This window comes from Argiope bruennichi, chromosome 4 (genome assembly GCF_947563725.1).
Source record: "Argiope bruennichi chromosome 4, qqArgBrue1.1, whole genome shotgun sequence".
In the NCBI taxonomy this organism is placed as follows: Eukaryota; Metazoa; Arthropoda; class Arachnida; order Araneae; family Araneidae; genus Argiope; species Argiope bruennichi.
Genome location: NC_079154.1, coordinates 106,282,510 through 106,302,428, shown reverse-complemented (window position 1 = coordinate 106,302,428; position 19,919 = coordinate 106,282,510). Strand labels below are relative to the sequence as shown.

The following is a 19,919-nucleotide window of genomic DNA, read 5'->3' as shown; positions in this document are numbered from 1 at the left end:
ATGCTAGTCACACTTTTCCCTATATATGACTTTTGAGAATATAATCATTTTTGATATTTTATCTTAAATATGGGTATTATTTTAAGTCTCTATAAAAATCCTTCTAAAAATATCAGATTTGAAATAATTGTTTCTTTTATTAAATGCAAAATTTCAAAAACGAAGTTTGAATTGAAAAACAGTTTTTAAGTACTAGAACTTACATGAAACCTTCATACCGACTGAGAAAAAATGTTAATAATTGTATTTTAAAGCTGTTGTTACTCTTTTCAAAAATTATATTCATTTCTAATCATTTTTAGTTAATCCTTTTCAACGATGTTTCTTTCTAGAATACATCTATAAACCAAAGCTTGCTTATTGATATAAGATTTTATTTCCATTTCAAGGTTGTACTTTATATTTCCATCGTATATCATAATTATGACCTTTTTCAAGTTTTCATTTACATTAAAGATACATTTAATGGAAGAGCAATTAATTTAGATTAAAATTAAATGAATTGAATTTCGCTGTAGATATTTTCTAGCGTTAGTTTTCTTTTCAATTTTTCTTCATTACATGCTAATTTCGGTATGAAATAATTTTTAATGTGGATTTTTTTATACTGAGAATTTTTACATATTCAGAATTTAATTCTTTATCATAATTTTGAAATATAAAAGAAAAATAATATTTTAGAATTAATTGTAAATTAATAGTTTTAATGTTTTTTTTTATATAGTTATGTTTTATTCTGTTTAGAATTCAATGCTCAAAATTTATTCAATGAATTAAATGAGATCTGCAGAAATAATTTTTCGCATTTCATTTGTCGATCTTTGTTCATTAGTTTTATTATCTTCTATATTTTATATTTTATTAGCGTTTTATTGTCTTGCTTTTTCTTTACAGCGCGTTTTAATTGTTCGTTTTTGGTGTGCCGTAAGTACAATTAAATACCATTACTATAATATGGCATTTGAAGCCTTTTACACCGTTTTTGTTTAGAAAAACTGCTATTCCCTTTATTTCGTTCAGGAAAACAAAAATAAAAATATAACTTTATAGTTATTAATTACGTCTTCGAACAGCATTTTTTGTTCTGTTAAAAAAGAATTTAGTTTCTTTAAATGTAGTCTTTGAAAAGTTCCTATTTTGATTTGAAACAGACGTAGAAAACCTACAAAGAATCATCATCCATAACAAAGTAAAATTTTCAATGACACTGGAATTACGATTTACGAATACGAATAATACCGTAATTTAAATATAACATACTGAATGATATTTTTATTAACTGTTATTGGCACTCAAAAATGTCTTATGATTTGAAAACCATTTTAGATATTTAATTCACAAACCTTGAACAAGCGAAATTTTAAAAAATAATAAATGAGTTTAAATTGCTTCTCTGTTTCATTTCATAATAGCATATAAGAATTCCATCGTTCTAAGAAAATTAGAAAATTGGACACCAGCAATTTATTTTGTGAAGCGGACTTGAGAGTCATTATAAAATACAATTTCTTTTTAATATTTCCGCTGTTATGTACAAAGAGCATTGGGAAGAAGGTATACACATTTTGTAAATACAAAATTATAAATTAAAATAAGTAACATTAAGAGAGAGAAAACTAACATTTATTAGATCACACAGTTTACATACATACTTTCTTGGTTACATAAAATGTCAAAATGATGCAGAAATATACATTAATGATAGGATTTCTAATACAGTAGATTAGCCTCTTGGAAAATTTTGCTTTTTTTTTTATTTCGATTTGTTTGAGAAACGTCCCGTTAGAAAAGATATAGAGTGGACTATTAGGGACGGATTGTACAATTTTTGGATCGCTGTGAAGTGTAAAGGATGATATAAGTTTAAATGTTTTTCTTCATAAATAATGTGTATCTTTTTAGAAAAAAGCGAATCTACTGTATGTAAAATAATGAAAAATAACACTAAAATGTTATGTATATGAGTGATGCGTCATACACATGAAAGAATACTATGAAAAGCTTGGAGACAATTCTACAAATGACACAATTTAAAATTTTACATTGATATTCAGTGAAATATAACACTTAACGTGATGCTTTGAATAAGATTCAATTGAGAAATTTACAATTACCACCTCATATTTACTTGTGTAATTGGGTACTACATTTATTGACGGGTGTGCCTGTCATTAATAGTAAAGAAACCATTGATGCTTCCATACACAAAGAAACTACGAATTCCTCAAGCATCTTAAACATAAATATTTGTGTTTCTAGAAGAATACAAATATATTGAACGATTGATACGATTTTTATCTAGGAAAAGTTTGATAAGGATACAATAAATAACAAAATGTACAGTTTTTATAGAGGAACCATTGATGAGGAGTGGCATATTTCTACTCATTGAAGAAAGTCATTATCAACCAGCTGTCAAAAAAATTATTTTCAAGCAATTGGCATATATAGATTTGTCTTTTTAAAAATTATATTAAGAGGCTTTGTTGGCATCATCAAACAGAATATTCTTTCATATACGATTTATCAATGCAGAAATATTCACAATGCACAAACACCTAATTTCCTAAATGCATTGAAGGAAAAACATTAACTAATTGTTTGATTAAAACATATTTTCAAAAACACCAGATGACGAAAAAATAATGACTTCACAAGTAACACCTTTAAAATATAACATCACCATGTAATTCTTCTCTACTTTTCCTTGCTGGTTTTGCGTCACGTTACTGGCTTAAAATCAAGATCTATGACATTCCTCATGTCGGGATAGGAATGACTGCTTCCTCCAGCATCGGTCATGCGACGCTCGCGCATTCTGCTTTTCCGTCTTCCTGGATGAGGGGTTTCTGACAGAATTCTGTGCAATTTGTGCCTTGAGGGTGGTGGAACTAAAGGTGCCAGCCGTCTTTGGGGACTTGGGACACTAAGGCTGGATCCTAAACCCTTCTTACGTGCACGAACTAAGCCATATACGACTGCTGCCAGACTCTTGTGAACGCTTGGATGCCGCCCCACAGACATTTGGCGACCGACGGATTTCCTTCTTCCCAAGACATAGTAAGTTTCCATTTCACCTTTACCTTTAACTGCAACTGAACCTCGAAATTGAACAAGATATCCATGGGCCTCAAGGATCTGAGCTGTTGCTTTAGGAACCTTGAACATAAAATTTAGTGTAAATATTACACCTGCAGATTTACTTTTAAGGTTGAGTGAACGAATACAGGACAGACGTTCTCAGTTATAGATCTTTTTGCTTTTATGATTTAATTATTACTAATTGTTTTCCTAGATAGATTTTCAAATTTTCTATGGACTATTTTGGGTTCAAAAATTGTTTCTAAACCGATATTTAGTTATGGAAGAAATCTTAGATCTAATTTTATCAAAAAGAAGTTCCCTGATTTCAAAAACTATCAAATCTAATTAATTTTTAAAATAATTGATTTTTAATTTCATTTAGTTTCCATTTATTATTTTTATTTTGAATCATCAAATTAGAAAAGGATTGAATTTTTCCATTTTCCACCAGAAAATATCATTAACAATATATTTTCCGTTAATTTAAAATGCAAATCTTTCTATTATAATTTTTAGTAGTTGAAAGCTTTTATTATTAAACTTTAATTTATTCTTAGGAGTTGAGCAGTATCTGAATAAGGTTAATATTAAAAAAATCTTCAAAAATATTCCTTGTTATTTCGTGCATCAATTCTTGAACAAAAGACTGGACTTTACTCAAAGTAATATTATTTTGGAGATGAAGATATAGCAAACTCTTATATATTTTTAAATGACCTTTCTATAAATTATTTCAACTTTTAGCGGATTTAAAGAAAGAAACTTTATAAGTGATGATGAACATATTGTTTCGGTATGTTGGGAAATTATTCCGAATGAAAAGGAGGATATTCGCACATTTTTTCAGATGATAGTAGACAAATTTTACAGATTAAAATTAGATCTGTACCTGTATTTTATCAAATGTGCCTGTGGAATCCATGCGGCTAGCTTCATTTACTGTGTTGCCCCAAATATCGTAAACGGGTTTCTTGGCACCAATAACACCACCTACCAGAGGACCATGACTGATTCCTGAAAGAAAAAAAAATACTTCCTTAATATATTTTTATGTACATTTTTATAGCAATTTGCAAGTAATTATAATTTGCAACTAGTAATTCGATCTTAGTTGGTACAAGATGTATGGTGTTTGAAACTTAATGCATATGGAACTTCATGTATATATTAATTTCAATTTTGGTTTTATTTCTAATTTGTATAGAAAAGAGAAAAGGAGCACATAGTTATAAGGGATTCAGTCGGTCAAAAATGGAAGCATTAGCCAGATATTTAACCAAATGAAATGAAAGTTCTTAATGCATGATCTTATTTAATTTGGTTTACGGAAAAGGTTTTGTTCCGTACGTAAAAATTTTTTCCCGGATATTGTTTTACGTCCTTTTCTACTCTTAAAACTCGGAGTGTTGGATGATCGAGCTACTGCGACACTAAACTTGCGACTGGGATGTGTTTGATTTAGTTATAACTAGCCGCCTTTGGTGACCAGCCGGTTCACCAATCTTAATGCACGTTAAAATTTTAATAATTAAATATTTTATGGAAATTCCATTTTAATTGCTTCTTCATTAAAATATTTTAAATATTTTAAAGTCATATAATTCACTCATAATATTATAAAGGCCTTCAGCCATAACGTAATATGTATCTCTCTAATTTTCTGTTAGCTCCCGTAGAATTTATGCTTTAAATTAAAGTCGAAATGATTAAAGTGCAATATAATAATATATATTTTTTTTACTGAAACGAAGCATTTCTTTTAAATATGAGTACTGAAAACAGAGTCGCTGAGTATTTAAACCTTATGGGCACTAAAGAATATTTTTCTTAATTTATATATTATTTCAAGAAGTTTTCAACAAAATTTTCTCAGATTCATCATGAACAAATCGATTAATTAACAATGTTTAGTTTTAAATGCATCAAACACTAAAAAAAAATAAACAGAATCGTTTGAAATAATCTGTCGAAAACACATTAAACCTTCAATATCCGTTGAAAATAGTTGCCAACAATCAGAACACAATGCGCATGCGTGAACACAATGCGTATTATGGTAACGCAAATGCATGAATTCTCTACTCCAGTTGGGGTAACGCTATGCAGATTAGAAACTTTTAATTTCCTTTATTCTATTTTATATTAATTCAAAAGTACTTCAGAATGAATCTGAAAGATCGATTAATTAACAATGTTTAACTTTAAATGCATCAAACATTAAGAAAATAAACAGAATCCTTTGAAATAATCTGCCGAAAATTCCTTAAGCCTATCCTCTTTAGAGTGGAAAAAAATGAAGCTTTACTCATTTGGCGGTGGGGAAAATGAAAATATTTTTTTGGCGGGAAAGTTAGTTTTTAATTAATAATTAAAAATTTTAAAAAAGGGACCTCAGGTGCACATTCCCGACCTCCAAGGTATGCATGTGCCAAATTTGGTAGTTGTAGGTCAAACGGTCTGGCCTGTAGAGCGCCAACACACACACACACACACACACACACACACACACACACACACACACACACACACACACACACACACACACACACACACACATTCAGCTTTATATAAGTATAGATTACGTTCCGCCTTCAAAGCAACATGAGAGCTAATTTGAAACGGATTTCCATTTTGAGTCATGGTTCAATGAATGTGAGGATTAGGCTAATAATGCATCCTGTGGAAGACGCCAAATGACATTTAATGAGATCTGAGATAATATTAATAAGATAATGGCCCGTCTAGACAAGCACATCTCTCGATATAAAAAAAAGCAAATAATAATAAAGTAAAAACAACCAATGACGAGATACCCAAGAGCAAATGTTTTTGATCAAGATTGAAAGGCAAATTTTTTTTACAAGTGGATAATATTTTTTGATATTGATTATATTCGCAACTGGATACGTACCAATGCGCAGTTTGAAATTGTTGAAAGAATGTTTGTTCAGTTCATCCAGAGCTTCTCTCATCGCAAAAGCAAAGTCGACGAGTGCAGTCAGATGACCCCATTCATCCGGGCCCTAGAAAATGGAAACGAAACAGTTGCAATTCTCATAAAACACACACCAGCTTATGAACAAATAAGAATTGAAGACTTGATGTTGTGAAATAAAATAATTTTACTGCAATTACCAGCTTAAATTTTTGGAAGAAATTAAAAAAAAATCTACCGACATTTGTTTTTGTAACTACCAAACTAAATGCGGAAATATATTTAAATTGTAGAACAAGTGTTTTGAAATAATATTCATTGTGTGGCCAAATTCGGTTCCTGCGCTGCTAAATCTCACAAACAAACAAAGAAAGAAAACAATACTAATGTATTGAAGTTTTCTAAATAGATGATTATTTCAATCCTTACTTTTTCTAATTTCATGTACACAATGAGAATTTATTGTAATTATCAAATTGTAAATTCGATCCCAAAATTTTGACAAATTCCCGTGTTTTAGAACTCCTGGAATCCGAAAATGCATTTTTTTAAAAAATTTTGTCTGAGAATTTGATAACTCAGACTTGCTTTAAGGTAAACTAAATAAAATTTAGTATGTAGTCTTTATATTAAATTTGTAGATTTCTATCAAAATTTAAACGAAATCCATCCACAGAAATTTTGTTTGTGTAGGTTTTTGTTTCTACAATTTTGTTTTTTGTTTGTGTATAAGTGAACACGATAACTATGAAAGTTAAAAAGCAAAATCACTAAAATTTGTGCACGGATTTATCTTCCAACACGGATTATATTCTTATCAAATACTTTAAACGAAAAATGTCAAAGCGTCGACCCTTTGTTAGTTTGTACTTTCGCATGCCCGAAAACGCGATAGCTAACAATAAGTAAACAAATGAACTTTGATACCCGACCTTATTACTAAAAGCGTAGCTCTGTGTCAAATTTTAATTTTAATACATCGAGAATATGACGAGCAAAATGTGTATTTGGTTTTCTTCGCTATTTTATGAAACACAACATTTTTATGTTATGGTTTCTGAAAATAAAAATCTGATCATTCTTGGGGTTTTGTGACCCTGCGAAAGGTCCACAAATTTTATGCTGGGATAGTGGATCAAGGAACATTTGAGAATGTTTATGGGAGAACGTTACCACTTGTTTATAACATACAACTTTCATAATACATTAATTATAAGTATCAATTTATCAATAAAATATCAAAAATAAGCTTAATAAATAATCTAAACAATTTTTTGCCAAATTAAATAAGAGATATTTCATACCTTTCTACTTGGATTCAATCCCGAGGCTGCCATATAGGTGCTGCTGATTGTTTTTATTTTTTCCAGTGGTCGAAATCGTTCTTCGTCCAATAACTGCATGCATAAAAGCATATTTTATTTCTGTTAATCAAAATGCTAAGAAAATCAAAATCAAATCATTTGCGAAATCAATTAAAAACTATTTAGCAATTAAATTGGTAGGGGAAATTTCTATTCATTATTAAGAGAACTAATTACATCATAATTTGTGGCAAATTACAAAACGAATTACAAAATTACAAAGCAAATTACAAAACAAACACTTTTTACAAGAGCGGTAAGCACAGTTAAAAAAATACATATATATTAGATGAAATTTCAAAAGCCGGATATCTCTCATAATAATAAAGATGAATATGTATACTAGTGCTTTACAGAACAGACTGTTGGATTGAGTTACCGAATGGGGCACAGATGTACTTGAGAGGGTGGAAATATGCACTTCGAAGCGATTTTTAAACTAGAATTCTAATTTATTAAAAAAGTAAGCGAAATTTCGTCATTTCTCTTAAATAACTCCCGAAAAAATGATAACTTTACATTCAAAAAATTATTTTTAATATCAATTTAATAATTGCACAAATTTTCTTTAATTATGTAGTTAATTAAAAACATTCTTTTGTATGATTTTCAACAATAGAACACATTGTTGCCTTGAAATTCAAATCATTTTCGCTGTTTCATCAAATATTTAATTGCGTTATTTTCTTCCATTATTGAAATGTAAGGAAGAAAGGCTCATTTAATAACGAATTTGTATTCGCGAAAAATAAAAAAAAAGAAGTTACAGAATCTCAAAGATATAAATTAGAAGATAAATAAACCTGACAAATAATAGCGTTATGATGCTTTTTTAGGCGTATTCATAGCACAATAAAAGGACCAAGTCCTAGTCTATTATATTAAAACAGCTTTAATGTCATTATTTCAGGCTTAAAAATATTTTCTTGAGGGAATTATGAATATGAAGTTATATTTAAGAGATTTAATTGAAAATAAGCACAATCTAAAATGAAAGGAGGCAACTGATTGTCCAAAGCGGCTAATAATCAAAAATTAATAAAAAACAAAACAAAAAAAACCCGTTAGAAATTTAGAAGTAGAAGCGAAAGTGAAACATTTAATTTTGAAACCTTTTAAATACACATTAAGTACATAAAAGTTATAGATATTTCATTTAAAAAATACAAATGACATATTACAAATATCATGTTTTTCGAAAACTTGTTTTTTTAATATTACGAGTTTATCAGCCTATTTAAATAAGCTGTTGATGTTCTAGAGCTACAGCTACAATTTTGCAACAGTTGTTATAATAAGATGTTGATGTTGAAGTTCTAAATGTTTTGGCTTGTACAACAAAACGTATTCAGCTTATATACTGCATGTAACCTTTAATATTCTGGTTGGGAAAATCGTCAGTATGTAAGTGAAACTTACAAGCGCTCTGAGTTAGAACACTCAGAGAACAGATCTGTAGTGAAATTCTGTTCAAATGATAATTAAGGCTTCAAATGTTGCGTTCAACAACTAAATGCTTGAAATCTATTTCCTCTTTGTAAAGGACCTACTTGTATTATTGCGTAAAGCACAAGATCCTTCATTTATCCTGATGATACGATGAAACCATTACTACTTATCGCAACCATCCTCATTCATTGAAATCAGATGACATATAAACCCCATTTAGACATAGAGTGCTACTAGAGTATATATGAGCCTTATGATGGTAGGCATTTTCGGCGTAGAATAGGGCTTCTTAAACATTAAATGAGACCCGGTTTGTTCAATTAATAATTTTCCTGCTATATAAACTATCAGATAATGTGTTATAAAGCGGGTATACGAATATAAATGTGAATAATTTAATGCCTAGTAAGATTGAAAAGAAATCGGTTGGCGATTTATAGGGAATATTATTTGACTATAATATAAAAAAAATGGCACAAATGTAATTTAAAAGGTGTGCATATGTAACTAGGAGAGATTTTTTTGTCAATTTAATTAATTAAAAATTAAGTGTGATATTGATATTTTTTTGTAATAATATATCAAAATTTAGTTGCAAAAAATAATTTTTACATCACCATCCGAAAATATAAAAAGTTGCCTTTTTAACAATACCAATTTCCTTATTGTGGAATTTTTTTCTGAAACTTCACAATGTTTTAAAAATATGTTTTAAGGCGATATGTATTAAAGCGACCATTGAGATGACTTGAAATTGCCTAAAACAGTGAAATAGAAAGCTTTACTATTCAGTTAGTTTTAGTAGCAAAAAATGAAATTTTTTTGCGTTTAAAATATTAATGTGAGAAAAATACTTTTCTAAATATGATTAAAAACAGAAATGGAATATTTTAAAACTTAGGCACGGGGATTTTTTTATTGAAAATTATTTATTGAAGAATGCAAAATAAAATTCTTTTTTTCCATTAAGAAAATTTTTGATATTAAAGGTTTCTAACTATCTTTAACATATTTAAAAATAAACTTTTCGGCCACGATTAGAGTGACATCCTACGCCACTGCCTTATTTCTTAGTCTATTAAGAAATTCATTATAATAATTTATCATATATATATATATTGTTACAAAATTTTTCTTCTACAAATATCGCCACTCAATTGTAGTGACGCAGCGCATTTAATCTCTAATAGTTCAGCAGCTTTCTTGCTGTCTGATCCTCTCAAATCTGTTTACTCGTCGGCGACTCCGACCACTCGCACACACCATTTCTGACGATCCACACGACTTCTTCCACTTTGCAGATTCAGATTGCCTATCTTTATAGTTCCGGGAGGCGGGGCTAGAATCTTCAGACCAATCAGGGCGTAGCTGGCTGTACCTCATGTCTTAGTGGAGGGATCGTGAAAGTTCTCGAACTTTCTGGTATATCCATTTAGTCGCCAAACTCGCCAAATTTATCGCCAAGCCGCCAAATGCTCGCCAAGTCTGTCGCCAAGCTCTAAGTTCATTGATCTCAGCACGTACAGGACCGATCGTACAACGGTCTTTCTTACGATGACTCTATTCGTGCCGGGTAGCAATATTATAGGTTTGTAACAATATATATATATATATATATATATATATATATATATATATATATATATATATATAATTATTGAGAGAGGATTCCAATCTAATTTAATTAAAATCAAAGGATAACTGATTTTTAAATTTTTTAAAGCTCTTGCTTTTAATATGGCAGACTGTACGATGAACAAAATTTGCGTTAAACAATCGGTAATTTTTATAGCGAGGACAAAAATCTTACTTAAGATCAAATATTATATGCAACTCATGCTTGCAAATTTATTGCATGTAATATTTGATCTTGAGTAAGATTTTTCATGTCTTATAAAAGAAGTAGGAATATAGATCAAAGTAAAACGAATGCTACCCTATATGTTATTCTTCATGGAATGAGTGATTCATGAATGCTTTCCTAAATGTGATTAAATAAGATAGAGGGAACTGCTTATAAATTTAGATTTTATAATTTTTTTCAGCTGTACATTTAACGAAGCAATGGAATAATTAAAAAAAAAAAAATACTCTACGTCATTTGAAGTCTTTCCTTTTAACTAGAAATATATGGTTATCCTTAAACCATAGAAACCTTTCTTAACCTTTTAGACATTGGGAAAGTACTGGAAAAGGAACTACTGGGTCACGATTAGAGTGCACTGAATATATGCACAAGTGGTGCAAATTAAGTTTGCTATTGTATGTGAAGCACCGCATATTGACATGGTTCAGAAACATAAAGGACTGTGGCTCAGATATCTCTAACGTTGCCTTTTTAGCTTTCAAAATGACTATTAAATAACGAAAACAAGCTTTGTGATGCTTGTAAATAGATGATGAATCCAATTGTATTTCATATTATATTCATATAATTTGCACATACTCTGAAGATTTTAATGAATTAATAATAATTTAACTTTTAGGCATGATAATAAGCAATATAATTATTTCATGATTGAGAAAGGGCGATTCAGCTAACCTTTACATATTTTTACGTCATATATAGAGTTGAATTAAAAACACTATAATTGCAACAGTTAATTGAGATAATAAATAGAATATATATTTTTTAAATTATTTTTTTGAGAGGGAAATCAAGATGAAACTGACAGGAATTTAACTTCATTATGTAGTAATGTAGTTCCTATGTAAAAATTAATAACTTATTAGAAAAATGAATTAAAATAACTTATGAAGGAAGATTGAAATATAACTAGGAAATAAAACTTTTACTCTAACAACTTAAAAAAAATAAATTTATATCATGTATGAGTGTTGGTTTTGAAATAAGTATAAAATTATGGATTTTTTTAACAATATGAATATATGCAATTATAAAATTGCATATATTCATATTGTTAGAAAAAAGTTAAGTTTGAAATACTTATCTTTTCTTATTATAATAACCAGAACCCTTTATTTTTATGTATAAACTTGTTTATAATAATAAATAAAAAATTAAATACTAAATGAGTTTTTTATAGAAATGAAATCTTTTGTTCATCAATAAACTCTATATGCTTAAGTAAGTATACTTTTGACTATATCAATGTCGCACTCAAATTTCTTTCGACTATAATTTAACTTAAATCGACAGTTCCTGACTATGCTGAAACAGCGATTTCAAACAGCGTGTCTGATGAGAAGAGAAGAATTTACTTATTTTTTCACAAATCAGCATTTCATTAAAATTTGCTATGTCGCCACATTAGGCTTAATTCCATTTCGAAAGGCTGAATTACTCCTGAAAGTTGGATCCCAGATCATATGTTCTGTTAAAACTATTTTTAGTTCAAATCAATATTTTTTATTGCTCTCTCTCTAATTCAGAGCCAGTCAAATGTAACAGTTCCTGATCGCTTGTCACGTCCTTGGAACCTGTACTGAAATATCGCTTATTTGCAATAGATTTTTTTCTTTTTTTTAAAATTTAATGTTGTGTGCAAAATTAAATGCAGTAGTGATTATGGTAAATAAATTTTTATCTCCTATCCAAATGAGTAGATACTTGAAATGCTAAAAATCTCTTGTACCCATGCGGCATATTTATGTGACAATTCTGGTTCATTATCTGCCGTCCATTGATAAAAGCCAATTCACAGCAAAATAAAAATAAGATTGAAAGAAAGTACTTGTCATAAAGTGCACATGAAATAAGAATATCATGAATCAGTATAAATATGAAATAATAAAGAATGTAGACCTCGGATCATTAACCTTTTCTACAATCTAGCATAAAAATGAAAATAAATTGTGAAATTTACGATTTTATAACAAATTTTTATTCATGCTTATATTTATTCGCATTGATAAATCAATTAATTTAAACATTAAAAAAACGCTATCTCAGTTACTAGATGCCAAAATGGAAATTGAATTTTCTCATTCTATAAGGAAACAAACTAAAAGGGTGGGGATATTTTAACCCTGCCCAACGTTATAGATAGTGTTGGACGCTTACATTTTAGATTGACTGATATGTTCTTGTTCTTCCTCTTGTTGTATATTATAGCTCTGTGTAATATAAATATTTTTTGAGTGTTTATTTCGCGATCATTTTTCTTATTCTTTATATTTTCTTTAATTTATAATTATTTATTGTAATTTTTTTATTTGTGCTTTTTTCCTTTATGTGAAATTCTATTTTCTTATTACTAGTGCGCATTTTGAAACAAATAAAATAAAAAGTAGATAATGCGAACACAGTTAAAAGTACGCACTAACGAATTGTTAATATTTGGAAAATGTAGCAACTTCCAAATCCCTTCATGTCAAGCAGTAACGAAACGAATACAATATTTAAGAAAATAATTTCTTCTGGTTTATTTTATAAAGAAATAAATAAAACCATTTTGAGAGCAAACATGATTACTTTTTTTAAAACGGTGTTCCAAAATTAACGTGAGATTTGAATTTACGACCCTTCGTGTAGTTAAGTGTTGGCAACCCTTTTAAAAATACCGTTTGACATCTGATAGTTTTGGGTTAGTAAAAATGAAGCGTTACACGTAGAACAACGTGTTTTCATTGTTGAACAATATTTCAAAAATAATGAATAGTCTGGCAGCCACAGTTCAAAAATTTGAGAATTGGCCCCCTAGATCGCGTGATTTAACACCATTGGATTTCTTTTCATGGGATTATTTGAAGTCAAAAGTCTACGCCGAAACGCTCACAAGCACGGGTGCAATGAAAGAGGAAATTCAGAGTTGCATCAACAAATTCAGCTATATTTATGACCAGGGAACATTTTGGTGGAAGAGTGCTATGCGCAAGCAAATCCCTGGAGGACATTTGTCCTATACGTTATTACATACATAACCCTATACTGTGTACTTTACGATTCAATAAAAATATAACAATTTAAAGAAAAAAAGCCGTGTTATTTAATTAATTCAAATCGTGAGTTAACACGTTGTTCTATCGTGTAACGCTCCATTTTTACTAACCCTAAACTATAATGTGTCAAATGACTTTACAGAACGAATGGTTTCAAAGTCAAATTCAAATCTTGGGTTAATTTTGAGACACCTTTTAAAAAAGTTGATACTGTAATTATTAGATACTGAACATAAATTTAAAACATGCAAACTTGGTGCTAGAGAAAGAGAATAAGTAAAAAATGCATTTAGTATAATGGACAGATTACCTGATCAAAGTCAAAAATAATCTCGTTGAGTAACCGTATGCATTCCACGCCATTATTAATATCTTCAGAATAGAAAGATGCAAAATTAGGAATTGATGCGAAGAGCACGCCACAACAGCTGTAGGACTGAGCATATAGTTCCTGAAATGAAATAAATAAATTAAGAAACTATTATGTATAGTACAATTTGATAGATTTTTTGAGGTTTCGTGATTGAGATTTTAATTACATATAATCAAATCAAGAAGTTTGAGTACCTCGTAGATTAGTTTCAGAAAAAAAGAAATCACAAAATATAAAATATAACTACAGCGGATTTCTTACACATATTCTTTTGGTTTAATTGACTCGAAATAACTGTTTGCTAAAGATAAAATTTCACCAGATAAATATTAGTTAAATTTTCACATATTTCTATGCAAATACAAAGTTTACAGAAGATTATGTTCTCCGATCAAAGAAATTTTTTAAAAATCAAAGTGAGCTGAAAATGGCAGATGTAATAAAGTCAAGAATTCGAAAGTAACGAAATATGAGGACATTTTTTCCCTTAAAATAACTCAGGTGAATAAAAATTTTCATAATTACCTGATGAATTATATTCAAGATTTGTAATTATAAAGTGAGTTATTTGAGGCTAAAATCTTAATTTTACAGCAATTTAACCAGTCCACTAATTAAAAAATTTATTTTTCAAAAAGAATGTAGAACTGCATTTTGAACCTGAAAGGATACTAAGTGAAAAATTTATTCAGATTTCTTATGAAACGAATGAGTCAATTCTTTTCTCAGAGTAGAAGTTGCTTGAGAAAAAGTAATCGCAAATGGAAATGAAATGAACAGGGAGAATTTCCAAACATTAAATGCTTGCTTCATGTGCATTTAATTTTTTTGTTAGCATTCTTAGTTCTGTATTAGTTTATTGTATGTACTAAAATTTAATCAGCAATTCCAGTAAAATTTATTTTTAGAATAGTTTATATACTTGCAGTGATTAAACACATAGTTTAAACTAAATGCATTTTTTAATGATTTGTTATATTTGTGAGTGATGAATAGCATTATAACTTATATTGGAATAACACGAGGTTGTTAAACCTTAATGTCTTAGATGTCTCAATTTATTCTGAAGTTATTCCTATATATTATTTCTGATGCTAATTATATTGATTTTATTAAGTTATATCAATGAAATGACTAATATTGAAACTTATGGTATGATTAAAGCTTGCTTTTATATGGTTTAAAGACCCCAAGTGAATTTTTCATAGCAAAGTACAGAAATTTTCTATTTGTATTTCATGATATAAGGAAAATGCTTCTCAAAAGCGTATTGGGAAATATCTACTGTTTATGAAGAAGCTCATTATCTAGATTTTGTGCATCAACCAATTTAGTAATAATTAATTGGCAAAGTTCCTTTCATTTCCTTTTGTTTTACACTCAAAGAATTATTAATGTAGAATGTAATTTATTCATTAACAGAAGTAAGAAATTTAACATTAAAATAAATATAGAACGCTATCATTCTTATTTCCTCTCCTTATTAGTAATTAAAGAAGAGTTACAATTATGTAAAGATTTCATTTGACTAATGCTTAGTCTATTTAATAAATTATGAAGTGTTTTAATTATTTTCCAAATCTAAGGGATGTAGTTAAGAAAAAAAAATCAACAGTTTTTGACTAGTATGGAATTTTTGAAGAAATTCTAATACATAAAAATTTTTGAAAAAATTATGATGAATAAAGTTGATTTTGTGTTAACTGAATTCACATTTATAAGAAGTATATAAGTTTATAATTCTCGAAATATGACAACTTGAATAGATGAGTTTCATCTTCCAAAATATAAAAAATGCAAAGTAAATCTTTTCATCTATATATTAAAATATTGTAAATAATTCCAAGGATAAGGGCATTATTCAGTTAAAAATAAAACAGGTAATTGAAATTACAAAGGTAAAAGGAACGATTTTGGCACGTTAAAAGGAAGTAAACATATTTTTGAGATGAGTCATCTAACATTTAAAATTATACAAACAATTTTAAAGGAGCACTTTTAGTATTTCTATAAAACATCCTGCAAAAATAGTAATTACAGTTAGACATGCATCTGTCTGGTAAGGAAAAGTTTTAGGTTATCATCCGGTGTTTCTCACAGCCTTATCATGGATTTACATATAATTTTTATGGATTATTTTAATATCCTACTGTTTTGAAACAATTTGAACAGCATTTTTAGTAAAACCGCTCTTCCCAAGGTTACTTCTGATGAGTTACAGATGTTGATAAGTAAATACTCGAGAAAATATATTTCGTTTTTGGAAATTAATATTTAAAGAAGAAATAGGCACCTTTGGCATGAATCAAAATAATAAAAGATAATTTAATTAATTGGGAAATCATATTTCTCAACTAATTCAGTTCATAAAATAGTCATTACATGGTCATAAAATTTCCTGAATATAAAATAATTTACTTTGAATAATTTCACAATTTTCTAACGAATACTCATTTATCGCAAACCATTTCTAAAATGATTAATCACACTTGAAACTTTACATCTACATTTTTTCATGAATGCATTGAAATCGCTATTGAATATATATATATATATATATATATATATATATATATATATATCTGAGAGATAGGGCAAATACTTATCTGTTGATATAAATTTAAGCATTTTGTTTCTTGAAGTAAGTTTGAAAAGTTACTACTTAAAAATAGTCATTTAATTGCTTTAATTTTTAAATAATTATATTTCTATGGAGTTTTTTAATATTTGTGCATGAATATTTTCTTGACACCATATATTGCTCAATATATATGTCATTGATTATGTTTGATTATAATATATGTCAATATATTTGTTATTGATTATATTTTCTGCTTTCCCTTGAATGTTTTTTCCCAATGCCTGAAATGAAATTTACATGAAAATACTCTTTAAATCGTAGTAAAGAGAAATAAGGTGATTTGTATTACTGGCAATCTTGTGATATTTATCTAGTTTCCCTCAAACCTGGCGAAGAAAGAAATCAAGTAATTAGGAATATCATCTCATTCTTTTGCAAAATGACAAAGTTTTTTTCTTGAAAACAATAGATATTTTTTGATTTCCGATCTCAAAAATCTAAGACCATTAGTAGAAAACTTTAAGCTCATTTGTGATATGTCTTAAGAAACACGTCAAGCTTTCTGCAGAAATATTCAGTTTATTTAAAAACACTTTTTACATTTCCTCTTTGAGAGATTTTATTTGCTTGCTATTTATCATTTCCAAAATATTTGCTTGCTATTTATTATTTTCGAAGGATTTTTTAAAGTTTAATTTAATTATATTAACGTCCCGTTTAAAAGCAACATCAGGGCTATTTTAGAACGGACCTCGTCATTTTGAACAACAGTCAGTTGACAAGGACGACACCTGGGCTGATACTCCCTCTCCACACTTCCACACTACGCCAGCGAGAGGACATTTGACCCCGACGGATTTAACTTGCACCAGACCCGCTTGTATGACAGTTCTTCGGTGGCACTCTCTAGTTTAGCGGTCGAGACCTTAACATCAGGCCACCACGACAATTTTTGTTGGCTAGTGTTATGGCAAATATTGCATTTATGTATAAAACGATGCTTGAGATATTTTCTTGCATATTCTAGAATTCTTATTTTTTATTCTATAGGAGCAATTTAAAGAGCTTCGTGATGTGTATTTATTGCAAATTCAAATTAATCTGACTTGTTTCATATTAATAAAGATGGAATTTGGGAAGAATAAGTTTTTCAATTGCTACCTGATGTGCTTGAGTTTTGTATAGTCATATTTACTCGGTGATAACAGAATATTTTAATATTTTGAGAACTTAATTATCAGTTAATTGATTAGTTTATTCAAACTGATTAGGAATAATGTCTGTACATATATTGATAGCGAATTTGTGAAAAATGGATCACAGAATTTCATAATACTTATAATAATGAATAATAAATTAAAAACTACAAAAAAGAATGTGATTAAAATATGAAATCTACATTTGATAGATTTATAAAACTGTATTTTTAAAATTCCCATACACGAAACTTCTGCCTTTCTTCCAAATTAAAAAGCAAAATTAAAAAAAAAAGTTTGTAAGTACCTGAAGAGGAAAATTAATTACTTTAAATTCTACTTTATTTTACATTTGTTTGATAAAAGAAATTTGGAAAAAGTAATAAGAAAGAATAAAATATTGAATTTGCCTGCCGTAAAATAATTTTTGAAATCTTCACAAAGTTTGATCATACTGTTTTGAAGAGAAAAGAATTCTGTGTATGCTGACCCGATTCCACCCCGTAACCTACGGATGATCCAATACTAGACCGACTATAAAGCCTCTTGGATATGAAGACTTCACTGTGCTGTTTAGTTGTATTTTTTTATCTCTGACGTTTGCTAAAATATTAAATGATAATTAAATGGTAAATTTTCCAAAGAAAATTTACTTTTTGCCAGGGGATCATTAGAAGATTTAAACCAAAATCGATTTTTAACCTTCGTTAATTACAAGAAATTTTTTAAAAATCCTTGTTGATGAAGAAGTTATTTTTTAAGGCTAAGGTGCAAGTTAATACCGAAAATTTGATCGCTAATTAAAACTGAGGTACAGTTGTAGCATAAAAACTTTCGGTTCCTTCTTTTTCTCTGAAAAATTAAATACGATTCTTGAGAAACCAGTCCCCAAAATCATATAATCCTAACAGATGACACCATAAAATTCTTTTGAAATAATAATGCTTATAAAATAACATTACACTTTATAATTTCAAACACAAAGAACACTTCCTATAGAAAAAAGAAGAAAGTGGTTCAGAAAGGAAAACATCCTATAAAAAAATATTGTATTCAAATGATTTCACATTAAAAGATCGGACCACTGTGGCTGCAGACAAATGGGCGATCCCCTTCATTATGCAACTAGCTGCTCTTTCACCACATCTTTTTATCTTAACAAACCCACCCGCGACTTCGAACGATTCTGGTTAATCAACGTTACGACAAACAAGATTAGAGTTCTTTTGCGGTTTACGCAAGGTAACGAAGATTTGATCAGACCCAAGCCAGAATAATTTTTTTTCTCCTTCCTCAATCAAGACCTTCTCTAAGAAACATCAACTTCACCAAAAATCTCGAACTCATACTTACCAAACACTCTCTTTTTTCATTACTGCAATATGTATATTTGTTGTGTTGATATTTTGTGTACGATATGTAAATTTTAACATTTTTTTTTCTTAATATTTCTTCACACAGACACACACACACACACACACACACACACACACACACACACACACATACACACACACATTCAGATTTATTATTATATATTTATTGAAGAGTTACATTTTGTTTAAACTAATTCAGATATATTTAACTTTATTTCCCCTAGTAATCAAGATGAAAAATTTTGTTTCTGATCAATTATAGAATATTATGCCAAACCTTATCTTATGCAGTTTTGCCTACATTCATTTCGATTTTCAATCGCTAGTTTTTAAAATTATAGTTTTTCAAATAAAGGAATTAAATTTTATTGCGGAGTTAGAGTTTGATCACCAGTCAACCCTTCAGTAAGAACGGCATGCCACCAACATATAAACTTAATGTAATTACTAATGTAATTAATTAACACACACACTCAACTGACAATGAATCCTGGAGATTCCTCAAGCTAATGATGTATCAACTGACAATGAATCCTGGAGATTCCAAGTTCGGGGATATTCTGTTACGAAAAGAAAAAGAAAAAAAAAAGAATGTACCTACAAATTGTATTTTCATCATAGGCACAGCTCCTACAAATGTTTTATCCTTAAGTGTAATC

General features: G+C 28.8%; 1 protein-coding gene across 4 annotated transcripts in view; it reads right to left on the bottom strand.

Annotated features, from left to right (window-relative positions):
• Positions 1–740: 740 nt before the first annotated feature.
• The window catches only part of LOC129965976 (adenylyl cyclase 78C-like), a 430,498-nt gene continuing 411,319 nt past the window's right edge, over positions 741–19,919 (bottom strand). For all 4 annotated transcript variants that reach the window (XM_056080294.1, XM_056080293.1, XM_056080292.1 and 1 more), the window contains exons 20-24: positions 14,045–14,185; positions 7,324–7,416; positions 5,996–6,107; positions 3,974–4,098; positions 741–3,159 (exon numbers count right to left, since the gene is read on the bottom strand). In XM_056080294.1, coding sequence (XP_055936269.1) covers positions 2,722–3,159; positions 3,974–4,098; positions 5,996–6,107; positions 7,324–7,416; positions 14,045–14,185 — 909 coding nt within the window. In that variant the 3' untranslated portion in view covers positions 741–2,721. The remainder of the gene's footprint in view (positions 3,160–3,973; positions 4,099–5,995; positions 6,108–7,323; positions 7,417–14,044; positions 14,186–19,919) is intronic.